This window comes from Engystomops pustulosus, chromosome 1 (assembly GCF_040894005.1).
Source record: "Engystomops pustulosus chromosome 1, aEngPut4.maternal, whole genome shotgun sequence".
Classification (NCBI taxonomy): domain Eukaryota; kingdom Metazoa; phylum Chordata; class Amphibia; order Anura; family Leptodactylidae; genus Engystomops; species Engystomops pustulosus.
The window spans coordinates 79,467,441-79,492,164 of NC_092411.1; the positions used below are offsets into that span (position 1 = coordinate 79,467,441).

Consider the following 24,724-nt stretch of genomic DNA (forward strand, 5'->3'; position numbering starts at 1 on the left):
ACCATATACTACACTAATGGTTATATATATTATATGATATTCACCAAAATAACCGGATCAACGGTCAATCTAATTAGTATGAGAAATGCCAACCTGTGCCCACGATGACATTTATATCTTGTACATTACATATGTACCCTCTACTGACCCCCTCATGCACTATTATTATGGGGGGAAAGCTCATCACTTGACAGCTTTAGTTTTGATATCACAAGAACATGCAAGTTTTTTTTTACAATATTAATGTCCCCTGTACAATGAACAGTCTTCCAACCTGACTCAAAATTGGAGTAAGTTGTAATTTGTTACTATGGCCACTAGGTGGCACACTGGTGCTCAGTGCTCTAAGTGATCTAAAATTAGATGGAAGCAGGAAAACCACTTATCAATGAGACCATGTCTGGCCCTCTATTTGTGACTATGAGATTATTGAAAAATTTGAGCTTACCTCCCCTTCATTAAACAATAATGTAATTAGGTCCTCTATATATTCATGGAATCATTGTAATGTTTTATTTACTTTTTTATGTAGGGATAGGTTATATACTGTATACAGCATATAGGTATTGGGTAGAACCGAGCTATTATGTCTGACTTTCTAAAACCTAAAATTAATTGCCCACGCCTGGTCTAAATAAATAATGGAAACAAGTCTTATAGAAACATGTGGCTTGATAATAAATGTATAATTGTGTGATTGGTACGGATAAGTAGAGAGATCAGCAAGAATCATTTTGTTAGCCTTATTCACTTGAATACCAGGTACAGAGCATGACTAAAGGTATCTGCTTAACAAAACAAAGCAGAAAAAGACCTTCTTTCTTATCTCTTGTGACACGTTTAGGTTCATTGTCATTGTGAATTCTTCTCCCTCCTACATAATATAATTGCACACTCTGAATAGATCATTACAGACAAAATAGTACCCTTATTCCATTTTCCAGATATGTATTTTTGTCTGTTTTTTATTTCTATTCTTAGCCTCCAATTTCATCTTTTGTGTTAATTCCACTCTTGAGGACGCAGGATTGGAGTCCAGTATACCATGAGTGTATTGTGAAACAGTGTGCCACCTTGTGGCTACACATACATACTACAACTCTCTCCAACCTGAATCAGGTTACAGGGTTACTTCTTAATAAAACAACACAATGGGGGAAATTTGTTTTTGACTTGGTTGTCTATGTTCAATTCCATTTTTATTTTATATAAATTCATCAAGCGAGTCTATGTATATTGTTGTATTTGTTACGGGTTTTTTTTGGGTTTGGCTTATAACTGTGGTGCTTTTTTGCATTTGTCGCAAAATGTTCTTTTTGGCGCACATGTAAGGAGCGATTCGTCTTGATTAATTTGGTAGTGATATTTTTATGCCTGGGGGTGACAGGAGTCATTTTGCGCTTAAACAAAAATTTGCACCAAATAGCAAATCATGAATTTAGTTCAGTATTGTGAAAACAAGTATAAGCAAATAATGACTTTGGCACATTTTAAAGTGACTTTGCACTGTCCTATGTTAATTGGCACAATTCTGATATCAATTCCGTTTATTAAGGGATAAGAGCAAATGACAACGTGTTTCGTATCCTTACTGTGGGTGAAGTCAATTCAGGAGCTTCTGGTAGGATAAGTTATGTCTGAAGGTCACATAACTACAGTGGTAGTAGCCGCTATGGGGCCCACAGTGTTTAGGGGCCCCATCATCCAAGTGATTAAGAGTTTAGACAACTGTATCTTAGTCAAGTACATTGTTTTCATAACTTTGGGGTGTACAGACACATTACAGCAGCTATATCATTTCCAAAACACCTATTAAACGGGTTGTCCACTTATACTTACCTTGAAAAAGTATAGTGCAAGACCCTTATAAGGTCACACATATTATTCTTATCCTTTTAAAGTTTGTCCTTTGCCACCAGGAGTTGCAGGTAACATGATCCATGGGCAACAGGTCTTCATCCATGTGAAGCATGCAAGACACAGGACGCCACAAGTCCTGGTGCCCGGGGTTCATGTGACCCGCAGAGAATAGCAAAATATGCTATGTAAGTATGTTACAGATTTTTGGAAGGGGTGATCTTACCACTTCCTATTCTAGTTACATGTAGTACATACCTCTTCATCCTTCATTTTTATGAGTTTCTCTGTTTCGGCATCAGGTGTTGGCAGGGGAAGGATGGGAATAGGACTCTCTATCCTGTTGTCCTGAGTCAATTTGCTGCAAAAGATAAGCCACAATATGTAAGTTTTATGATAGTGGATTGGATTAGCCTTTGGTGAAACATGTGCCTAAATGTGGCGCATGTGGGTGCATCTAATATTTCCAACTGTTAAAAAGTGGGTTTGGCTTAGTCAGGAAAGGGGTGTGGCTTAAAAGTTAGAGGTAACCACTTAGTAAGACATCTTAGAGCTAGTATACACTTAGACTAGACCGCCTATAGCGTTTATTAGACATTTAGGACATATCCTGTGCTTATCCCAGAAAAAGCCTTTTGTGGGAAAGCACCTTTAAGGGATGTACAGACACTATATTAGTAAAAGCCCAAACATATAATAAAACCCCCTTGAAAGAAATTACAGCTATTGACAAGAATGTTTAGTGACAAAATGTGACTTAAGTTTAACCCTAACCTTTCTGCTGTGTTCAAAACATCTTCATGCCTTCAAAAAGACAAAAAGTGAGAACATTTTATAATTCAGCACTAAATATGATCAAACTTAAGGTTAATAGAATTATTAAAATAAGTTTTGTAATGTATGTTGTATTAAAGTCATGGATCATATGTTTATATTGTTATCAAGTAGTTTTTTGCGACTTTTTTTTTTAGATCTATGGTACAAAAACACTGTGGTCACAGGTATCATACCTGTTCAAGGGAGTCTACATACAACATATGGTAAACATGAACCAGAGGCTTGTAGAGCACATACTACACATAGACAGCATATAAGACATACATCTATTTCATTGCTGCTGTAAAACAAATAAGGTTCCAAGGATACGCAATTGTCTTCAGAACTACATAATTCTGTGTATGTTTTTTCTACTTTTAATTCAATCCAATTTCAGCTTTTGGGACAAGACTGGAGTCCCGCCTTAGTGACAATTTTTTTTTTTACACTCAAAAATGTCTATAATGTTTGGTATTTCTTCTAGAAACAGTTTAGCAGCTATGGAGGGGTATACAGATTAACTTTGTGGATGGACCTTGATAGAGAATTGTCTGAGAGTTGATAGTCAACCACAGAGTAGAGACTGCATTTTGTCTACAAGTAGTCAGACTGATCACAAAGCCTTAAGGGAAAATATTTAAAATGTATGGATACAATTAAACTGGAGAAAAATAAATTGCAATACTATAAGATGGATGGTGGATTCGGAATTTCACATAAGCACTCACAAACATTTTTTTTAGTAAAACTAGGAACGATTCCGAAACTAGGAGAGATTCCAGAAATTAGAAGAATTAGAAGAATTGTTTATATTTTTCCCCACTTTGGGAGTGGCTGCTTATATTGGCTGAAAAAGGATCGATTCTGCGGGGTAAAATAAATAAAGGTGCAACTCATGTATTGGCAGCCGCTCAGCCTATAACTGCACAGGTTATACAAGAGACGTCTAAGTAAAATTCAGCTTCATAGAAAGAGTTTATCTTAATTTGAAAATCAAGGTTATTAGATACTGATACATTAATGACCTTTCCCTGGAAGGGATTGTTTATCCAGGTCCACTCCTGGAAATTTCCTTTAACTGCAGTCATACTAGAGGTTATAGATTTTCCACGTTAACCCCAAATACAATTGTATTGCATGTAAAAAGCCAAATTACTGACTTGACTCTGACGGACACAAACACCCCAGCCCACAGTTTTTAATATAGTAATGTTGTAATAATGATCAACCTTAATAAATTACCCTCCAATGCCTTTGGCCAAGGCAAACATCATGCTGGCCAAAGACTAGCGCGGTCTTTCTCATTTCTAATGAAATAGAATTTAGTCACAACAATATATCCATAACCAATAAGCTTCAACACCTTCCCAGAACTCATTGCGTCTGCATAAACAAAATACTCTAGACACCTCATGAATTCGACCAGTAGGATACTAGCCCCATAGATGTACTCAATTGTTTGCTAAGCTGTCTCCTTGCTAAAACGTCTGTTTGGAGTCCAAAAAATTTCTTTCCTAGGTTTCATCATCACTACAAACACTTTGTATAGATCCCATCTGGGAACTGGGAATGTCCCACTAATCCTGAAGCCCTACAACAATTTTTGAGTTTTACAAACTATTATAAAAAATGTTCCTGTACTAGCAACAAAGAAGAGTGCTCATCCAGAGTCAGCGTTCAAACAGCTAAGGAAGAGCTTTATGGACATGCCTGTTCTGGGGTGGAAGCTGTTTTGTTCCAGGTTCCTGACTCTCTTAGCAAGTCGAGAGTGTCGGAAAACACTAATATTATGGCGCACTTCATAACTTTAGGTGCAAGAGGCGCAGAAAGGCTAAAAAAAAAATGCCAGTTTTCCGTTTGAAAGGCCATAATAAATGTCTAAGTTCTGGAGGGAGTTCTGTGGTTGCTAGCTCTAAACCACCAGCTCCTGAGAGAATTAGAACTTGAGATTGAACAAAATTCTTGATTCCAGTAGGGTCTAGAAAGCATTTCAACGCATAGTGCATCGGAGGTCTCCTCAAGTTCTACCATTAGTAGAACCCTTTTAAAGGAGACCTACAATCTGATGGTAGATTCCTCCTGCCTGCCTTTGCCCTAATCTGTTATTCAATAATCCTGCAACCTAACCTAACCTAACCTAACTTGTTAAAAACTTTATTTGGATATGTGAATTAACTGCAGAGGCTACTGGGGCGTGTACTAGCCTTAGTTCTGAGCACCTGGTCAGGCTAGTACACGCCCCAGTAGCCTCTGCCGTAAATTTACATATTACTAAAATAAAGTTTTTAACAAGTTTGGTTACAGGATTCTGAGGGAGTTTTAATCAGCAGTGCAGCCTATAGAGCACTATTCAGACTACCGACTAAAATGCACCAGATGGAATTACACGTCTACTGCCTGATAGAATCTGCACTGTTGTATGTGTCATCCCGAGTCCAGAGTCCCCATAACAGCAGATCCTTGGAAGTAAACTTAAAGTATAAGCGTGTGAATAGGATTTAAGGCACTTTACCTTGTCATTTGCTGAATACATTGGGCTCTGTAGTTTTCATAATGCACATCACATGTAACATCTTTAAGGTCATGCATATGAGTCCGGATCAACATATTTCGTAGCTTCACAAAGTCACAGTGTGCCTGGTTCTCCACTGTGAACAAACAGATACAAGTATAAGTGAGATCATTACTATACGATCCTAAAGAATGCCATAATAGACTACAGTATATGTTATTTATAAGCGTGAACTTGTCGCCAGTTTTAAAGCCTCCAAACTAACCATGACCTCGGGCAAAGTCTAAGAATTATTTTTAGATCTCCCTCTTTTATGTTACAATGTTTACCCATAAAAAAAAACCTCCCTCAAAGCTTATGCAAATGAGATGAGAAGAGTCATCTTTAGCCATGCTGAAAGGCTTGAATCATCAATCAGACACCGCTATGTTGGGCTTTATAGAACCTAGAATCAGGCTCCTGATGTCATTTTAAAGGGAACCTGTCAGCTAAAATAGTTTTCAATTATTTTTATTGAATAGTTTTAAAAAGTGGCAAGTGAATATAAGCCAAAATTGACCTTATGAACCACTATCAATTTGTTGTAAAGCATCATGCTTCCTTTGTGGCCCATTATGGTGGCATCATCCAGAAAATCACCTTTGGCGCAAGATGTAAATTGTTTGTGTAAAGTCATGGGATTGCATGGAAAACCTCTTCCTACTTTAATTGTAGGCCCTGCATAAAGGGGCATCTCCTGAAGTCTGATGAATGATATCAAGGGGGTCGTTCTGAGGTGGGGAGAGCTTGACTTCAGTGCTTGAGCTCTGCACTTCCATGACTTTAAGTGGCAGTAGACAAAACCACAGCCCTGCACAGAGTAAGATGAAATTCCACGGAGTATCTTTATTCACCACAACTGTTGAATAATGACACTCTGTGTATTTTTATCTTACTCTGTGCAGTGCTGCGGATTTCTCTACTGCTCTCTGGAATGTGAATGGATCCCTAACCAGGATCATTATACTGCGGGCACCTGTCTGACTTACTTTGCCTCAGGGTATGCCGTCTACACCTTCCTGCCTCCATGACTTTAAACATCCAATTTAGATTTCACTTCAAAGTTGATTTTATGGATGATGCCACCACACTAGACCATGAATAAATCATGATCAGAAAGTTATTAAGCATCTTGACAACATACAGGTGGGATTTATAAACACATTTACAAAACATTTCTGCTGATATGTTCCCTATAAAGATGAGAGTCCCAGAGTAACTACCAATTCCTGGGGGGAGATTTATCAACCTGTCTACGCCAGAATTCTGGAATAATTTGCGTCAGATTTATTGAGGGTTTTATACCTTATGACTTCCGAATGTGATTTTTTAAATAAATGGATGAGTTTTAATTGAGAAGAGTAATTGCTAAAACATATATTTTCTACCTTACCTGTGGGTGTTGTTAAATGGTGTAAAAGCTGGTGGCAGGTTCCCAATAAATACAATGGCCCACATTTACTAAAGTCCCTGTGCCATTTTTCTGGCAGACTTTGCAAATGTATTTAAGAAGTGTCCGAGACACATGTGTGGTGTACGCTGCACTATACGTGACCTGACACAAGCAGGACACAAGAATCTGCACTGAAGGGGGCGTTTCGGTGCACAGTCGAACCGTGCTCCACATTTATCATGCAATGTCTGACAAAAATGTGTTGCACGTCCCACCATGATAAAGGTGCACCAAAATAAAAATGGTGCACTCTGTCGGCACAGTGCAGAGAGCGCCAGATTCATGAAGAATGTGCCCCACAAATTATGAATCTGGCGCCCTCTGCACACTACACTGGACACTGCACATAGTGCAAAGTGCACTGATTTTAGTAAATGTAGTACAGAGTAACAGCTTTAGCACAGCAAGCCTTATAAAGATAGTATAATTGTTTTGGCTGGAGACAAAGGCATTTAATTCATTGAGAAAAATGTGTTTGAGAAGCAGAGGAAGTGCGGCCACCACCGCTGCAATCAGAGCAGGAATCTGGGCTTTGTTCGCAGAACTAATGACTAACCGCTAATACATCAAAAGGCTGACATAAAAGCAGAATTGTCCTTTTTTGTTGTTATGGCCTTTAAGTACAGCTTCTACAAATCCTGTTTTTTTTCTAGCATGCAGTTTGATTAAGGTCATCTGCGCTCCCAGACATCATTGTATATGCTATAGACAAAAAATGGTACAGCAGCACTCCGTGACAAATGGGTGTTTATTTCACCAGTGGGGATTACAACGTTTCAGCTATCTCAATGCAGCCATTTTCAAGTAATGTAGTGCTATATGCAGTCATAGATGGACATCTAAATCAGATCCTTCTACCTATCGTATTTTGAAGTCATGAATATGGACACTCTTGTACATTTACATTTTATATATACACTATATGTGCCCCACCCCCACATTCATGAATTAAAACTGTGTTATACATTGTGTATGTTATATTAATCATTTATTTATTCATGTATTTATTTATCTATGTTACCCGCCTATTTGCATCCATTTCCAAACCACAGGATGCAGATACAGACTATTAACGGTATTACAGACTGAATTAATAATCATCTGTTCAAACAATAGGAATGAGGCCCGTCTTACAAGAGCTTACAATCTATCCGTGTCTATTCATAGATATCCAAGGAACATTGAAGGGTATGTTCACAGGTTTATTGCAGAAACTGCTTGCACTGTCATGCTCATCCCACAAAAATAAAAAGCTCACAAAGGCTTCATTCACATCTGATTATTTTGGTACCATCAGTGTATACAGTGGGAAGGCTCCTGGTGTATGTACTCAGCATAGCCATAGACTTATACTGGCAGGCAGAGGCAGAGGCTTGTAAGCATGAAGCTTACAAGGGAGGAGCGTAGCGGTACTGCATCCTCTCCGGCCTCCACTGAGCATAAAACCAGGAAACGCTCTGAGCATCAGCAGCAGCCAGTCTCTGGCTTCTGACAATGCTTACTTATCCCCCCTCTTTCAGAGGCGAGGAGGAGGCACCAGGCAACATATCCTACTGTATGAGCATACAGTGGGATGCGTCTGGTCTGTGACCCAGATTGTAAGTCCTGACGTGTGCTTACAACATTCAGCAAAAACAAGGTGTGAATCCATCCTTACAACTATCTGAATTTCTCAAACATTTGAGTGAAAAATTGCCAAAAATAAATTTGAAATACAAAACTTTAAATATATACCATATATACTCGAGTATAAGCCGACCCAAGTATAAGCCGAGACCCCTAATTTTAACACATTAATAACTGGAAAAACCTATTGACTCAAGTGGAAAATGCATTGGTCACAGCCCCCCAGTATATAGTCTGCCAGCCCCCTGTAGTATACAGCCAGCCCCCTGCAGTATATAGCCTGCCGGCCCCATGCAGTATATATATCCTGCCAGCCCCCTGTAGTATATAGCCTGCCAGCCCCCTGTATTATATAGCCTGCCAGCCCCCTGTATTATATAGCCTGCCAGCCCCCTGTAGTATACAGCCAGCCCCTGAAGTATATAGCCTGCCAGCCCCCTGCAGTATATAGCCTGCCAGCCCCCTGCAGTATATAGCCTGCCAGCCCCCTGCAGTATATAGCCTGCCAGCCCCCTGCAGTATATAGCCTGCCAGCCCCCTGCAGTATATAGTCTGCCAGCCCCCTGCAGTATATAGTCTGCCAGCCCCCTGCAGTATATAGTCTGCCAGCCCCCCGTAGTAAAGAACCTGTCTGCCCTTGCCCCCAATATAATGCCTGTAGGAAAAAACAAACAAACAGTGTACTCACCTTCCGACGTCCCCCCAGCAGGTCCTCTTCTATACAGCGATGCTCCGGCATCAGCTCTGTGTTCCTGTGCGGTCCTTTGCAGGCACCATGCCGAAGCATCACAGTATAGAAGAGGACCTGCCTGGGTGGTGAGTTCACTGGAGGGAGAGTACACTGCTTGTTTTTTTTTCTTGACTTGAGTATAAGCCGAGGTGAGATTTTTCAGCACATTTTTTGTGCTGAAAAACTCGGCTTATATTCAAGCATATACGGTATACTGTAGACTCACAAAAAAGTAGTGCCATAATATAAGGACTATAATAATTGAAGTAAAAAAAAACATTCTTGGAATCTTCGACAAATTGAAATTCTAGAATACTTAACTTACCTTCCACTATGCCCCATGGATAGAGACGACCTCGTACCCTCTGACCTTTAGCCTCCACCACCGTATTGCTTCCAATTACAGCAAAAGGTGCACTTTCCTGTAACAGTGAACTGTGTGAGTAGTGGTGATCTTTTTACACCTAAGCTTTTAATGATGAGATAGGACAATCCTATATACCCAGAGGAAATACATTTTTTAATGATTAACATCTATGGAGATTCTTTACTGTAAAGGAATTCTGACTATGGAACTCACTGCCTCAGAATGGTTAATATACTGTACACGGGTCTGAAAGTCAACATATCACAAATTATGAAAACAATGTTTATGTTTATCAAAAGATTTACTTTGGATTCCCTTGGGAAGGAATTTACCCCCCCCACCCCCAACGGGCCTTTTCTTTTCCAACCTTTTTTCTTTCAATATGTTTTTAAAGAAAAGGGATGGAAAGAAAGAGGTAGCGATTTTCTATTCTTATTCTGTTCACCTTCAGCTCCTTGTCTTGCTGTTTAAAGTCGTCATCTTCATCCGAATCGCATTCTGGGAACTGATAGACTTTTATTCCAAATTTTTCGATCTCTTCCCTCACCTTTAAAAAAACAGGTTTAAAATATATAATATCATTTGACAAAATAATGCAAAGATATCTAACAAATTCAAAAACGTTTCCAGGGATTATGCTGGAATTTATTATCTGCAGAAAACTTGATTCCTATAGACAAATACTGAGTTAGTGTGGCTAACCCCATGTGTGGTCACCCCATAATTCTGCTACAAATCACATGACCATCTGTCCCGAGCAGGTCACTATGCTGAACACTGCAGGAAGGGGACACACCATAATAGAAGACAAGTGTACAGTATTGTGTCTATAACCCAAGAGTCCACTATGCTTTCCATTTCTTGTACTCAAGCTCTGCTGCATCTACATTATCCTACATTAGCAATTCCGGTTCTTGGAAAACTCACTCTATCTTTCAGTTTCCTGATCTCATTGGGTACCAGACAGTCGGCTTTGGCGATCAGAGGAACAATGTTGACCTTTTCGTGCAGCGCTTTCATAAAAGCCACATCCACTGGCCGCAGCCTGGCACAAATGGAAGAAAAGCAGAGAGAGATCAGCTCATGGATTCTTATCAGCTCTCAGTGTGACATACATGCACTCCCTGGGATGCCTCATGCAGCTTCTCCATGACATTACACTGTAGTTATAAAGGATTGTACTGAGAGAAAAACATATATGAATTATAGAACATAGAGAAGAAACAAATATGTCCTACTTCTCACCCACTGTGCCTACACATGTTAAAGTCAGATGTAATTATCATAATAATAATAATAAATCTTTCTATAGTGGCATCATATTCGGCAGCACTTTACAGATCATGTGTTATATATACAAACAAGAAATAATATAATCAGATTAAATAATAGGAATGACCCTTCTCCCAAGAGCTTACAATCTATGAGATAATGGGACAACAATGTTTTGTGTGTTCAGGCCACAGATCCACAGAGGAGAGGAATGTCTGCAATGGTCCCCATAGCTATGGACTTAAGTTGTGCCTGTTCTGATTCCCACATTACTGGCAGAAAATTAAAATAGTGTGAATTGATTCATCATGGTCAGTCTAATGGGGGCACCAAAAGGGGAACATACAGGGGCTGTCCAATACTACATAGCAGTCCCCCTCAAATTTAGTTGTACTCATATCCTTACCATCCAAACACATCAGTGTCTGCTAGTTACCAAGGAGTATTGCAAGCTCCTAGGCACTCTCTCTGAAAGAGCATCGATGGGGGCATTTTCCTATGAGGAGGGTGTAAGTGTTTTTATTAAGGAGAACAGTGTAAATTTGTCATTAGTTACAAAGGGAGTTCCCCCTCACCATATCAGATAATGGTGCTGAGGATTAACATATATATATTTATTAAATAAAAATGAAATGTTTGAACCATAAGGGTCTAAAATAGGTTAAAGTTAAAGAGGGCTTTTCAACTCATTCATGGGTAAATGAAATTACCTTTCTTGCCCCCACATTTATCAGTCCCAGTATCCGACCATTATAATCCTCTCCACTGTCAGAAAGGTGTTGTTGGAGCAGAGAAGGGTGCAAGTGTCATGCTAATCGTCTCAGTGTTTATCAGCACACCCGCCCTCTGCTCCAGCACCTCCTCTCTTACAGTGGAGAGGATTACAATGGTCAGATACTGGGACTGATATCTCAGCAATCATGAGGGCTAAGAAATTTGAAGTGTGCCTGAATCTATGAAGCAGCCCCTACATTATGGTATGTTTATCTTCATTTGTGTGAGGTTGTGTAAGGTCCACTTTAAAGGGGTTGGCCACTTATGATAAGCTATAACAAGGTAATTATAAGATACTAATAGGGTCACTATTAGACTTACCATGTTAAAGTTTATAATTTGCCCAAGGTGCTGCAGTTCATGTGACCCCCTGGACAGAAAGACTCGGACTTCATGTGATGTCCTATGTCCTGCTGATTTCTGGCGGATGGAGGAAGTTGTTCAGCCATGAACAGAGACCTTGAACAGGTATGGGTGACCCTATTAGGGTCTTATACTTACCCTGTTAAAGTTTAGTATAAGTTGCCAACCCCTTTATGGTTTTATGTCTTTTTTATGACAGATATGAGGGAACATCCAACCTAAGGCTGGCCCTATGCACCATGCCCCAAGGAGGATAGTGCCCTAACCAACAATATGTCTGAATAAGGCCTAAATTGTACAAATTAATCTGACCCAACATTTAGTTCAGGACTTCACTAATCGCCACTATTCTATAATTCACTAAGGTTAAAACCTTTCATCCGCATACCTCCTAATTCCTGAATAGGATTTAGTTATGAATTCTTGTAAAGTCTTGACAGATACCTACACCCCCACAAAAAAATGTAGATGTATATGTTGGGGAAAACACTGGCATTAACCATGGAAACGTATTTGTCGCTTGCTACCATCCATGAACGCACTTGGAACATGATAGGTTACCATGGCAACACCATCAGGGTTTTTTTTAATGTTAGCTATCACACATGACATCATGATCCGAAAAAAACAGCAACACTTACAGCAATGCAGTATTCCCCTTACCCGTGTCCAAAAGGTGAGATGAAGTACAAGCAGCAGTGCACTCGGTTATCCTGGATGTTTTTTCGATTCAGTCCACTCTCATCCCGAAAATACTGTTCAAACTGTTGGTCAATGTAGTCAGTAATGGGCTTCCAGCTGCTCCAGGAAAAAAAAAATGTTAGAACGGAAGTGGAATGTGTTTTCTCCAGCAATAATATTCACTAATCTGAGGGCTGACTGCTTACCACTCTGTGTTGTTCACTGCATCTCCAAAACCAGGAGTATCCACAATGGTCAGCTTCAGCTTCACCCCCTTCTCTTCTATGTCCACTGTGTGCTTCACTATCTCTACTGTCTGGTTAATCCTTTCTAGATAAGAACAAGCATACACAGATAATTAGTAACATGTGGCACCAATTACTCTTCTAATTCATTGATGCTTTTATTTAAAGAGATCTGTGCTGTTGATTGAATGCCTCTAAACTAATAATCTGGCTATCGTATATCATTATTATGTATTACAATATTATGATGGCTCTGGGTCTGGAGTATCTTGTGACACGCGGCCACTTCCATCAAGCATTATAAACTGCTCATAGAATTTTGTAGAGAAATGCCCTGTGATTTCCAAGACACCTTAAAGATTTTTGTCCATTATGCCATTTCCAAGTAATTCTGGATACAGGCGGTCCCCTACTTAAGAACACCCGACTTACAGACGACCCCTGGTTACAAACGGACCTCTGGATGTTGGTAATTTACTGTAATTTAGCCCTAGACTACAATAAACAGCTATAACAGTTATCACAGGTGTCCGCAATGAAGCTTTTTTTGTAAATCCTGGTTCTGATGACAATCCAATATTTTTTAAATCCAATTGTCACAGAGACCAAAAAAATTTGTCTGGAGTTACAATGATAAAGTATATGGTTCCGACTTACATACAAATTCAACTTAAGAACAAACCTACAGACCCTATCTTGTACGTAACCCGGGGACTGCCTGTATTCGGAATTATACAAAAATATTGGGGGGCGTTCATTCTCGACTTTCCAACAGAAATCTTTTTTTTTCCTCTTGGGTACCTTATTTATGAAGTGTCATCGCCAAAATATTGGTACTTTTCCAACACTCACAAATTTTTATTTTTTGGGCCCACGATGTGTGTGAACCTTGGAACCCCGACCCTTATCCTGTGGTTCCCGACATGTTCTTGGGGCACACTTAGAGCTGCAAAAAGCTGGTCAATGGGGAGCCAGTTTTAAACCTTTTCAGTCCTCCGCCAATTCATCAACCCCTTACACCACAATCTAACCTCCCAATGAAAAGTTTTGTACCATTTGTGTGCCAAAAAACCTGGATCCTGTTCCAAAATTGATAAATGCCTCACATTGTTAGTAAGTGCATAGAGGAGCATAGTGCATAGTACCAGCCTTAGACTGGATGATGCCCCCCATCAGATGTGGGGTGGAGTTATCAAGCACTGGAACATTGTGTCCAATGCGCTTGATGTCAACACCGCAAGTCGCATCAGATCTACAAAGAGGCTCTGGCCTCCGGGCTAACGTAGAATTACGCCAAGACCAGCACACCCTTTCACACGCCCATTTGGTGTAGAGGTGGTGTAAGGGGGAAAATGGTGACAACTCCTGACCATGCACCAGTAATTGTTGGACAATACAAGCCTTGGTAAATCTCTGCAGGAAGCTGCCAGCCACTTGGTGGAGGTAAGACACTACCTTTAAAAGCTCACAACTTGACTTTCTGGCAACAGTAGGCTTAGTGGCAATTATGTTATATCCTCCTGCAGAAATGGCACAATAAAAATGGGTCTTGCTACAGACAGTTGTCTTACAAACTAGCACAGATTACTCACTTTTACTTGTAAAACAGAAAACATAGAATTTTAGGATAGGAGATTATTAGATCTAGTGCTGGAAAATGTTATTTTGTGCAATTTCTATGCTTAGTGTCCATTTAATTGTCCTCAGAAAAATGTGTGGGCATCCCTCTTTTAAAATAAATTCTATTAAACTCAGCTGGTTCAATTACACAAATGTCCAAAATTACATTAGGCTTGAAAGATGATGTTCCAATTTGAATACACACTGCCATAAACGTTGCTGTGTATTACAGATTTTACCTAATTAATCTACCAGAACCTTAACGTAGGGTATGAAATATCTTTCGAGAATTTCCTATCATGTGAAATCTCACCTGTTTACCTACAAAAATCTCCTCCATAGAAAAAAAGGTGATAAAATTACAGGTAAGAAATGATCACTACAAGAATTAGAAATGACCATTCTTCATTACAGAAACACAGTGGGTCTCATTTATCAAAATTGTTCTAGTTGCTCATGGCAACCAATCAGAGCAAAGCTTTTTTTATTTTCCCAAAGCAATGTCTAAGAATAAATCTGAGCTCTGATTGAACAGTTTTGCTATCATTCTTATAAACTGCTTTGGGAAAATGAAAGCTGAGCTCTGATTGGTTGCCATGAGCAACTAGATTAGTAGTTTGCTGAGGGAGATTTATCAAAGTGTCTGATAGCAAAACTAAAGTTTATTAAGATTCAATGCAGACACTTCTCCAGTAACAACATTTTACACATCTAATACAATGCAAGAAAACTTAAAAATCTAATTTTATCAAATAACAAAAATACCATGATACCATTATTATAACAACCACCTCACACTCTAGAAATAGAGCACAGAGAAAAGAATCAATAGACTTCCTAATAGTACTGGCTTATATAGATAACAAACCAGCAGGACATAGGATACAGTGTACATGGATATACTGTAACATGTCTGTGAGGAAAAGGAAAGGAAGGAAAACATTGTACCTTCTGCATTAAGCAACTTCCTGTCCTTGTAAAGGTCTGTCAGGAATAGGCTGTTCACCAAGGTCGATTTCCCTAGGCCGGATTCACCTGAAAAGCACAGGATTTATTCAATTAGTTGCCACCAATATCCAATAAATTACTACTTTGATAAATAGATACAGATATCTAGATTTTGAGGGTAGTTTTACCTTCATAGAGATAATGGAAATCTTAAGATGATCTTATTGTTATAATGCATTCCTACATGTTTCACCATTTTCATTGTTAATTATTGCATTCGGGGACCATGATGAAATTTCATTGTGAAGCACCTTAGGCACACCCCATGCTCACTATGATTTGTATTGCTGCAAATAATTATTCATTTTAACGCTCTCCCGCCTCTGATCTGTAGATTTACTTCCTAATGAGCTGTGCCCCCAGGGCGTAAATTTACAGGCCTCTCTTCAACAGCAAATTATACTGCATAAAGATGTGACATCCAAGAGGTTAATGTGGCAAATTAATGACCCAAGTATCAAGCAGTCTGGGTAACCGACACGATAAAAAAATTATGAATAAATCATAGGGAACAAAATACAGCTTTGTAATGTGTCGGTACTATTCAATGTAGAATGAACCTCACAGATAATTTTTTGTATGGCATTACAGCAACTTTGTATATTGATAAAATCATCCATGTTAGCTAGAATTGTAAATGGGAGAGGGAGTGGTTAAAGCTGTGCTATGGAGTTATTTTTGTGGAGAATGCTCAGGAACATAAGACAACTGATTTTGTACAGTAATGCAAAGGGGATTATCTCACCAGCCACCATGAGAGTAAAGTCAAACCCTTTCTTCACTGATTTCCGATGGACTTGATTGGGTAAAGTTGCAAACCCAACATATTGCTTTTCTTGGTCCTGTGGAAGGAAACCATGATAATGATTACCATAGAAAAGTAAAGAATGAAACGCTTCTTCTCAAGGTGCCTACTACTGACCACCACCTTCCCTAGCTTATACACGTCCAGGCTATAATTCAACAAGTTTCAGGAGATTCAACCATCTTAAAATAGTGCGTAAAAGAATACCCAAAGCAGGCTGATCTTTATTGACCCCATTCTTGTGATGTTGCTAAATAAAAATGCATATTAAAATGTCAAAAGAAGAAATGGAAAGATTCCAAATAGTATTCTAAGACTTTCCAAGATGATGTTCTGGTCACGGGCCAAACAAAGCAGTGTTATCTTCTTGGGCCATGTACAATAAAGCACAACTTGTTCTCAGTGATTGAAGAGGCACAATTTATACTCATGGTGACCATAGCATGCAAAAGATAGGGACCTGCTTTTGGGTGTGGCACAACTACATCATCATTCCAAGGCCTTCATTTCACTTCTCACTTTTCATAGATGAATCTAAAATATATCTAACCCTTTCGGTTTACAAGTAAACCATGGGCTCTGGGGGAGTATCTGTTCTATCCACATGCCATATGAATGTGTAAGGGACTTTGTGCGCTTCAATCTGAAACAAGTTCTTTTGGATTCTGTAATCATTAACTATTGCATAGTTAAGGAAGTTCTGGTTTCAAAACAAATGTTCTTAATTAGATCTACACCAACACTGCCATATGGAGCTGCGGTCCTTAAATCTATATCAAGATTGTATAATCTTTTATAGTCATTTATAATACTGCTATGGTGATATGTGGAGCCTCTTATTCCCCCATCTGCCACCTTTATGCTTTTATAGATGCTTCTTAGTATTAGTATAACACTGGCTACATGGCTGCAGACCCCCACAGTATAAACTAAGGCCTGTCAAACTCTTGTGTACAGTAGGACAATGACATCTGTAACTCTAAAATAGTTCAAGTCGCATATTTAGCAATTGTTGAAGTCTTCACATTTAAGTTCAGTTAAATAATCTGCAGGCTATACTGTAAGAGTATACAAGCATCTAACGTGTTATTAAATATTTCATACAGGACAGAGTATTAAACATTCTATTTTTCCTTTCATCCTTTAAGTTGTTAAAACCTATGGGAATATGACAACACTTTTGAATCTCCTGGACTTCATCCCATTCATTTCCTTCTGCTACCAGCTGCTCTGCCCCTTCACATTCTTTGTGCGCCTTTCTTATTTCAGTTATTTTATAGTCGTCATGTCACACTGTCACCCCCCTCCTTCCTGTACACAGAACATGGCTAGTTATTTATTAGTGAAGTTAAACAGTCCTGGTAGAGCCATGTACACAGTAATTCTCGCTAATTCCTGAACAAAGAGCAACATTGTACAAAAAGTGCAGCATTTGAAGAGTTAACTCTCTGACATGCAAAGCTCACTTACATACTGACATATTTATTAAGCATGCATTTTAAGATGAAAGCTTATTGCCATTACCCACTGCATTGCTAGCTGCACCCCTTAAGTTACCTTCAGCTTCATGGGGTATGTTCTCTGTGTCAGAGTTCTGGGAGACAGCAATCTCTCCGCCAAAAGTTCCTGAATTATGATGGCATCCATACCCACGAGCAACAGCCGCTAGCACAGAGTTACCTCGCCAAGTATACACACACCCATCCATCCCCTCCCACTGCTGACCACAACCATATGTATATGTGTGTAAGCTACAGCATGTGTGACTGCCCTCCCCAGCCTCTGCTCTGGAATTTCCTGTAACTTCCCATTGGAAAGAAGATTAGCAGCAAGGAAGGCGGATAATGGGAGAGACAGAAGAGGAAGGAGGCCATTAACCCCACAAAATCTGGCCTCTGTACTAAATTAACTTTATTGCTACCAGGCAGGCTGGCACTATCATAGAGTAACACATAAGCTTCCCATTCAGAGAATATTTTACCAATACATTTCAGTTGAAAAGAACCTTCTTTACTTCCTCAAATTATTCCCACAAATCAAAACCAGTGGAACAAACTGTGGTACTTATTGGATGTTATTTTTTGCTTCTCGAAAATGGCAAATTTAGACACAGAGAAGGCATTCATGGATTGAGGCGCAGGGTCCGTGTTTTTGGCACACAAATTGTGCTGTAATTTATATGAGGATGCAAGGGTTTATTGAATTGGCGCACGACCGAAAATGTTCTGAGCTGTTTCACCTTCACATTCATGAAGGTAAAATAGAACTTGGAAGCTCATTTATTTGTCCGGCTAAAAGCACAAGAAAGGTGTCAGGACTACCAAGCTGCGCCCAAAGTGAAAGCGAGTCTCGTAAAGGGACTAATACATAAATAAGGAGCTCAAAGTGCAGCAGGGAAAGCCAATAATGAATGCCCTCAGAGTTGTTCCAAAATGTCTATCCATAACAGAAAAGCTTAAGATTAGAAAATTTTTTTCATTAAGAAATTTTCTTTTGGAGGGCAATGTGACTGGCCCAAGTCACTGGCATCAGATGGTCCAGGCAGCATACGATGAGTATGGTAGGGACTTACAATTGACTGGATGGGAATGTCAGTTTATATGTAAACTTCTAAGACCACAATAGAACAGGAATACTAGAGTAGTAGGGAACGGAAGAAACTTTCCTCACTTAGGAGGCTTTTTTCTTGCTCCTCTCCAGACATTTTCTAAAACAATCTCCCAGGGCTCAGAAATCTTATGACAAGCACAAGTCGACATAGAGAAGAGGGGGAGGAGAAAGAAAGTACCGAATGAAGACTGCAGCAGCTAACAGAAAGCTTTTTTACCCATTATATGGAACCCAAACAGAGTGAATTATATCAGTCCATGCACTAGGACAGCAGGCGCCATCTCTTAATCAATTCCTTCTATGATTGTGGCTCCTCAAAGGTAACTTTAAGTAATGTGGTTGGACAGTCATTCTCAACATTCATATTTCCCCTGTTCCTGAAGAAAGATATTCTATACTACATAATATTGGGTCTAAATGTTTTTCTGAGTTTCCCAAAAATAAATTCTTCTATAATGTATTAACTCTCCTCGGGGATAAGACTGTACTTGCCGCCAGCTACATTCACCATTTACGAAGAACTGAAGGCAATCCGCAAGCTACAGTCAATATCCTATAAAAGTAACTGGTGACTAATTCCACCTACTCTATATCCAATGCTAAATATAAACTCGATGCAAACAGCTAGATTCCTAATATGAAGCAGACAGCACAGTTCACAGCCAGAATTCAGCTGCTTTTCCCACAGAGAATAGTGGTATCTAAATATAAACAATGATTTCTTACTGCAGAGTTCAGGGGTCACTGCAGCTCAACCCAAACAATCTATAAGTCATGAGAAATATTTACTCAAATTTCACTTTCTAAGCAGACCAGGATCTGATTGACCCTGGGGCTCAGAGCATTAGGTGGTTGCTCAGCCACTAGGTGGAGCACATTGCATACAGATTTGTACAGCCAGTGTAAAGTAATGGAGGCAGTAAAATTCTGTTGCTAGAGAGCTCCTATAGTACAGTAGAAATAATGGAATTATGTAACTCTATAGAATTTTCAATAAAGCGCGGAATTTGATGGCGCTATATAAATAAACAAATATTATTATTATATTCTGAGCAAAGTTCACCAGGTTTCTGGTAATAATCTATATTTATAACGGATTTGAAACTGTTTTTCCTACTGGAGATGGTAATAGGGGAGCACCGAGAAGTAGTTATATTTACTCTCTATGTATATACAACTTTATGTTACTTTATTGTTGCAATGTTATACTATACTATACTATAGAGGGCACCACTATAACATGACGAGGTTATTAGGGGGAGTTTATAAATAGTGGTCCATCAGAATTGTGGAGTATTTCCTGGGTTGGTCGTAGCTACATTTGTATACTTAAAGAGGACCTGTCACCCAATTTATTGGCACTAGGAGCTGCTTACTAAAGTAAGCAGCTCCTAGTGCTTGAACAAACGCCGCAGTGGAAACCTCCGGTAACACTATCTAACACTGCGGCGGGTTACAGTGCAATTGTCGGACAGCTTACAAAGCTGTCCGACGTATTCATGAGGGTGCGGGGTTGGGGCGTGGCTAGGGGCACCCCCTCATGAATACATCGGACTGCTTTGCAAGTGGTCCGATGATTACACTGTACCCCGCCGCAGTGTTAGATAGCGTTACCGGAGGTTTCCGGTAACGCTATCACTCTAACACTGCGCGTTTGATCAAGCACTAGGAGCGGCTTACTTTAGTGCTGAAAATTTAGGTGACAGGTCCTTTTTAAATGCCACATCCATCCCTTCTGTAAGTAACCACAAGCACCAGCTTGAAACAATGTTGCAGTTTCCTTGACAACATCACACATTTGAAAGAGGCAGAGGAAGCCTGAATGTTGTCTAATATTGAGCATTGGCTTGTATAGTCCATCGCATTCTTCAAGCGGGGGTTCACACCTCGTTTTTTTTTGCATCTGTTAGAAATGGTGCAATGTCTTAGTCCGCATTTACACGTGGGCGGGCACACGTCTGGCGCGATGAAGAGAAGGAGGGATAAGCGCTGCTCACCCCTCCCCTCCGATTACAAAATAGAGACGCAAGGCTGTTCTTACGGCCAAAGACAGAGCATGTTCTATCCGGCCTAAAATGTTCGTGTGAATGCAGCCTAAAAATTGACAACATTTTTGTATACGCTATATACATCGCATATGTTTGCACCTGTTTTTACACTTACTTTTTTGTGATGCATACGCTGTAACACTTTATGCATACGTTGTCCATAGACACCAATGTTAAAAAAAAAAGTATATGTAAGCATACATTTTGCAAAAGACATGAAAAATGTTTTTCTCAACCAAAAGAAAAAAAGGATACAGACGTACAGGACAACAAACGTCCACTTTGTGTGCATCAGTCATGTCCATAGACAGGAATGGATACACCATAGCACACGTTTTAAAAAGATTTTTTCAGTGAAAAACTTGATGTGAACCCCCGGCTAAGGATACAATCACATTAACGTGTGTCTGCCGTACCGTACTAAGGCAGGCATACGTCAGTGTAGGGGAGAGGAGGAGAGGCTGAGCGTCGCTCACCCCCGCCCCTCTCCATAGTAATATATGGCGCACGGCGCCGTATTCCAGTGAAAGATAGGACATGTCCTATCTTTCTCCTGGCTAAGGAACTGTGCGGTACCACACGTGTGCTGCACTGTACCGCTCCCGTAGGACGCCATGCGCCCATTGCCGTGTATTGGGGACGTATATAAGTCCGCCATATAGCAGTGTGAATATAGCCTTGCATTTACATAAATCCACATCACCAGCAAAATGCAGCAAGTATAAAAATGTATCCTACAGTGCATCTGGTAATACAGCACCCCAATTCTCATAGCTAAATAGATTTCTATCTACATAAACTACAATGTATAATAGAAACAGAATATAGAAGGCCACAATGCCATTCTGTATAGAGCCGCTACCCCCATATTTTGAGGCTTCTCTAAATTAAAGGGAACCTGTCACCAGGAGGATTTTATCCTCCTCCATGTCCTCTCTTGCATACACATATCCAAATCCTGCCTTTTTTTGTTGTAAAGATAACTTATATCAAATAATACCTGTGTCACTTGATGTCAGCTTCACAAGTCCTAGGGGTATGTGCAGGGTCGGACTGTCCCGTTGGAGGACTGGAGGATCCTCTGGTGGGCCCTGGCACCGCATGCAATCATTTTGTAAGATGCCAATGCCATTGACAGTCACTGTGTGACGTGGCTGGGACGATTCTAAGGCGCATGTCACACTTTGACCAGGATGTGCAGCCGCTGGATTATGACATCTGGTTCCAGAGTGTCCTGAATCTGGCTGCAGGCACTATCAGACATAAGCATTGAACTAGAGGAGGGACAAAGAGGCCTGAAGGGATTACAGGGAGACTGACAGTCTGCAGGGAGGAGGACAGGGGAGTCTGGAGCTAAATGACCCCTGGGACTTGGGACACTGCCTTTTTTAGTTTTAAAGATAACTTATATCAAAGAATACCTGTGTCTCTTGAGTATTTATAGAAACAGTTTGGTAATGTGCATACAAGTGCCTATGGGGACATGGGGGAGGATAAAAAAAGGGGTCCTGGTGACAGGTTCCCCTTAAGTCCTCCAGACAACACATGTAACACTAAAGCCACTAACTTTCTTATTTTTCAAAATGAAGCTGATAATAATTGCAAACTTGGCTTGGAATGTCTGGGAGGCTCCTGGAAAAAGGTGAAACCTCCCAGACACCCTGAAGTGCTGACAAATCTCAGCGGTCTCCTGGTACCTCCTGGAAGTCCACTCTCCATGTGCTATTCCTAAATGTGGAATTGATATTGTGATAATAATATTACTCCTCCACAGTTTGTTTGTTATATATATTTTTTTTTCTTTCTTTGTGTTTCATTCTGCCTGTTATAAATCATTAGGCTCCATTTGTTTAAGATCAGCCAGGAAGATGAGCCTGGCAGGGTGGTTATAAAACCCCAGGGAGTCTATGCTTGATCAGAGAAGCATGGTCTTCCTAAGTGGTAAAATTAACACCTCTCGGCCAGAGTAGTCTAGTTAGTGGGGGATGAAAAGAAGCCACAGACTGCATGTTTTTCCCTCCAAATTCAGACAAAGGGGAATATCATAGCTGCCCATAACTGGGACATAATTCATAATTATAGGTCCCAAGTTACACAGGACAGTTATGGGGTCTAAACACACTCCTGGTCTGAAAACCAGAACATTAGCTGCAATGGAAGGCAGCCAATAGCAGAACACCCCTGATATTAGGCTAAGACACCCCGAGTTTGGTATGGGGTTAATGGGAATAACATGCCCGTTTGGTTGGAAGCCATGGCACCATTGTGCCATCTCCCAATCAAAAGTTATGGGATTCTGATAAAAACCCAGACCCAAAAAGTAGCTCACTGATGGGAGGGGGGTAGAAAAATCCCTCTCACAGTGACATCACAGCCAGGGGTGGGGGTCAAAAATCACCTGGGCTTAAATTAATGAAGCAGCCACATAGTAGTGTTCAGTCTGGGTGACTCTATGACAATAGGAGGCTGGATCGATGCTTATGCCCTGTCCTCGGGCCAAAGAATTTCTTCCTATTTCACTAGCAAGAACTTTTTTGTTTCCTCTTCTTCCATAACTGTTTGTAAGTATTGTATGTGTATTGTTTTAATCCTTTTTTTATTTTATCTGACAATTGAATTCTTTGAGTGTACTGCATTTTTATGTAAATTAAAACTTTTTAATAAGCCTCTGCTTGTAGCCTTAAAGAATCTGAGTCTCTGAAGGGAATCACGTTACCAGAGGTCATTATTAGCATAGTCCATGTAGTAAGCGATTGCATGTTCTGTGTGAGTTTATAATTGTAATATCGTGTAAGTAGTGAGTGCATGTGCTGAGTTATCATCAGGGTGCATTGTCTGTGTGGTTGAGGTGCCTACAGCCTTCTTTGCATAAGTAACTCGTGGGTGGTGGCAGTGTGGATTCTGTGGAGTAAATTTAGCGTAAGGACGCCATTTTGTGGAAGTGGGCGGAGCTTAAGGGCTAAATTCTGGGACTCCATAGAGTAGTTATCCCAGTGTGTGAACTCCGGCGAGTCTGGTTTGTGACAGATTGGTGGCATAGCGGTGGGATAGTGTATAATTTTTTATTACACTGTTAAGGCTTTAAGTGTTTGGTTTAAGCAATTAACCCTTTCACTTAAGGGCTGAAGTATTCCTAATACTACAGTCCACAAGCAAGAGACTCAGTGCACTCAAAACTTGTCAGTCAATATACATACGTGCAAAACAGTTCCCCTCCCCCTCTTTTCTTTTCTATCTTTTGTTTGCTTAGTGAGACCACTGCTACGATGGCAGAGGTATACAGAAACAGATCCAAGGCTGATCTGCTGACTCTCTGTGCAGAGAGAGGGCTAATAACAACGGGCCAGAACAAGGCGGAGATAATTCAAACGCTGGTGGCGTTTGATGTGCAGTCCCATCCTTCTGCGGAACCGGACCAGGGACCTCCAGCCTCAGAGGAACCGATAGGAGATGTCCTGCAGCAACCGGCTGGGCATGGCGGCGCCAGCGGTATGGACACTTCTTTTTCTCTAATTCTCCAGCAGATTGGTGACTGTGATCCTAGCCTTAGGATACAGCTGTTGATGCAAGAACGGGAGAGACAAGCAGAGCGTGAATTTGCTGAACGCCAAACAGCGCTGGAAGCTGCCCGAGCAGAGAGGGCGGCTGAGGAACGTAGACGTGAGTTTGCTGAACGCCAAGCAGAGTGGGAGCATGAGCTGCAGATGGCCCAGATACAGCTCCAACAACAGCAAAGAACTTCACCATCAGCACAGAGTGAGTCCATGGACAGTGTTTCTTTTAGGCCCCGCCTGGATCGTTTTCCTGTCCTGGAGAATGATGGGGACCTGGATGTCTTTTTGCAAGGATTTGAGAGGGTCTGCAGGCAATTTCAACTGCCGCCTGCTGAATGGGCCCG

The 24,724-nt window shown here is 40.4% G+C and overlaps 1 protein-coding gene across 8 annotated transcripts in view; it reads right to left on the bottom strand.

Moving 5' to 3' along the window:
- SEPTIN5 (septin 5) overlaps window positions 1-24,724 on the bottom strand; it is a 58,555-nt gene that overhangs the window by 4,507 nt on the left and 29,324 nt on the right. For 2 of the 8 annotated variants that reach the window (XM_072144513.1, XM_072144506.1), the window contains 10 exons: window positions 16,109-16,205; window positions 15,304-15,390; window positions 12,697-12,820; window positions 12,473-12,610; window positions 10,328-10,445; window positions 9,846-9,947; window positions 9,359-9,455; window positions 5,186-5,321; window positions 2,632-2,661; window positions 2,116-2,218 (listed from right to left, as the gene is read on the bottom strand). In XM_072144513.1, coding sequence (XP_072000614.1) covers window positions 2,116-2,218; window positions 2,632-2,661; window positions 5,186-5,321; window positions 9,359-9,455; window positions 9,846-9,947; window positions 10,328-10,445; window positions 12,473-12,610; window positions 12,697-12,820; window positions 15,304-15,390; window positions 16,109-16,205 — 1,032 coding nt within the window. Of the gene's footprint in view, window positions 1-2,115; window positions 2,219-2,631; window positions 2,662-5,185; window positions 5,322-9,358; window positions 9,456-9,845; window positions 9,948-10,327; window positions 10,446-12,472; window positions 12,611-12,696; window positions 12,821-15,303; window positions 15,391-16,108; window positions 16,206-17,725; window positions 19,559-24,724 lie in introns of those variants that run through there. The other 6 variants (XM_072144510.1, XM_072144511.1, XM_072144507.1 and 3 more) reach the window with 6 other exon arrangements.